General features: G+C 43.4%; 1 protein-coding gene across 1 annotated transcript in view; it reads right to left on the bottom strand.

Moving 5' to 3' along the window:
- Window positions 1–1,301, bottom strand: part of nme4 (NME/NM23 nucleoside diphosphate kinase 4) — a 2,203-nt gene extending 902 nt beyond the window's left edge. Inside the window, exons 1-2 of the mRNA XM_005753406.1 lie at window positions 1,097–1,301; window positions 7–137 (exon numbers count right to left, since the gene is read on the bottom strand). Of these exons, the coding sequence (XP_005753463.1) occupies window positions 7–137; window positions 1,097–1,235 (270 nt within the window). The 5' untranslated portion in view covers window positions 1,236–1,301. The remainder of the gene's footprint in view (window positions 1–6; window positions 138–1,096) is intronic.
- Window positions 1,302–1,504: the final 203 nt, after the last annotated feature.

Here is a 1,504-nt window from a genome sequence, read left to right as displayed (position 1 = left end):
TTATACCTGCACCATCTTCAGGCCAACCAGCTTGAATCCCCGCTGCTCAAACCGGTGAATTATTTGCCCGACGAGACGGCGTTGAACTCCATCTGGTTTCACGGCTATGAGAGTCCTCTCCCTCACATCTGGAAGACCTGATGTGAGCAGACACAAAAGAGGAGCAATGGTTGTTAACCATACTGCAGGGAAGACTATAAAAAATACCAAACTAAAGTCTGCAGGTGTCTCAGTTTATAAATGTGTGGTATTTATCATATCAACATTTATCATATCAACACACACGCACGCACAGACGTGCATTTGTGTGTGTGTGGGACACAACGTCCCCACAACACAATAAACTAACGCGCGCATGCGAGTTTGCACCCCTAAAACAGACCAACAACCCTCACTGAACAAAACTGCATATGAGAGGTATGGCTTTTGTTTAGCTACAGAACACACAGAATAGAAGCTGCACACAGCCCCTTATGAATGACTGCACGCTATCAATTATTCACACGTGACTATCCACGAGAACTGCAGTCTCCTTGCATCTTTAAGACCGGCTGTGACAGTGAAATACAGCGACACCATAGCGGGCTGGATGAAGTCTGGTTCTGGCACAGAGGTTTGGGTGTGTTGTATGGGACTTGCGTTTTGTGTGTCGGTATTGCGCACCGTTTAACTTTTGTACCCCTAACCTAGTTCCAGTTCATGACCCGAGCTTTTGGCAAGCAAGTTTGTTTTCCCAAATGTGTCCGTTAAGTTTGGGTCAAATAAACTTTGCCTTGGACTCTGCGCCTTGGACCGAGTCTAACAGACTAAAGTTTGTTAGACTCGGTGCTAACAGAAATCTTTTAAAATCGGTTTCGACAGTGACAGTTTGAGTGTCATTTTCACTGTGTAAAAATCGCGTATTCAAGATACTGTGCACATTTTTAATTCGCAATTCATGAACATTCACTTAAAAACATAAAATTTGCATCCAACTGCTTTAAATCGCCACTTCTTAACAAACGAATCGCGTAAGTTCTATCTGAAGGACTAATACTTATCTACTATGCAAAACATATGGCTTTACTTAGCAGCTGGTACAAAATGAGTCACTTACTTGATTTGTTTCTTCGCCAGGTAGATCTGTATCCACCCCACAGCTGAGAAGGAAAACCAGGTAACAGACCTTTTGTGGATTCTTGAGTCCTCCAATAAAAGTGTTGGAGAAGTCTGTTAAAAACGCGCAGCTGCAGCATGGCCGTAATGTGACGTGCGTTTTATCAGCCTCTACTGAGTGAAGTCAACCCTCATCAATAAAAACTCACGAGTGATCCCTCTGTGCGTCTCTCCTCATTGTCACTCAATCTGAAATTTAACTCCAGTGATGCCAGACCTGTGTTAGTTCTCCGTACACGCGTGCGTCACTCAAAATCTCCCTTCGCTTTCAACCCGATGGATTTCAAAAGAAACACTTCCACGCATAAATCTTATTTAGTTGATATTTTCGCCTTTCTGCAGGTGAAAT

Source organism: Pundamilia nyererei, unplaced genomic scaffold (genome assembly GCF_000239375.1).
Source record: "Pundamilia nyererei isolate P.nyererei 1_Seehausen unplaced genomic scaffold, PunNye1.0 scaffold00426, whole genome shotgun sequence".
NCBI lineage: Eukaryota > Metazoa > Chordata > Actinopteri > Cichliformes > Cichlidae > Pundamilia > Pundamilia nyererei.
This window is presented reverse-complemented; position numbering and strand designations above follow the sequence as displayed.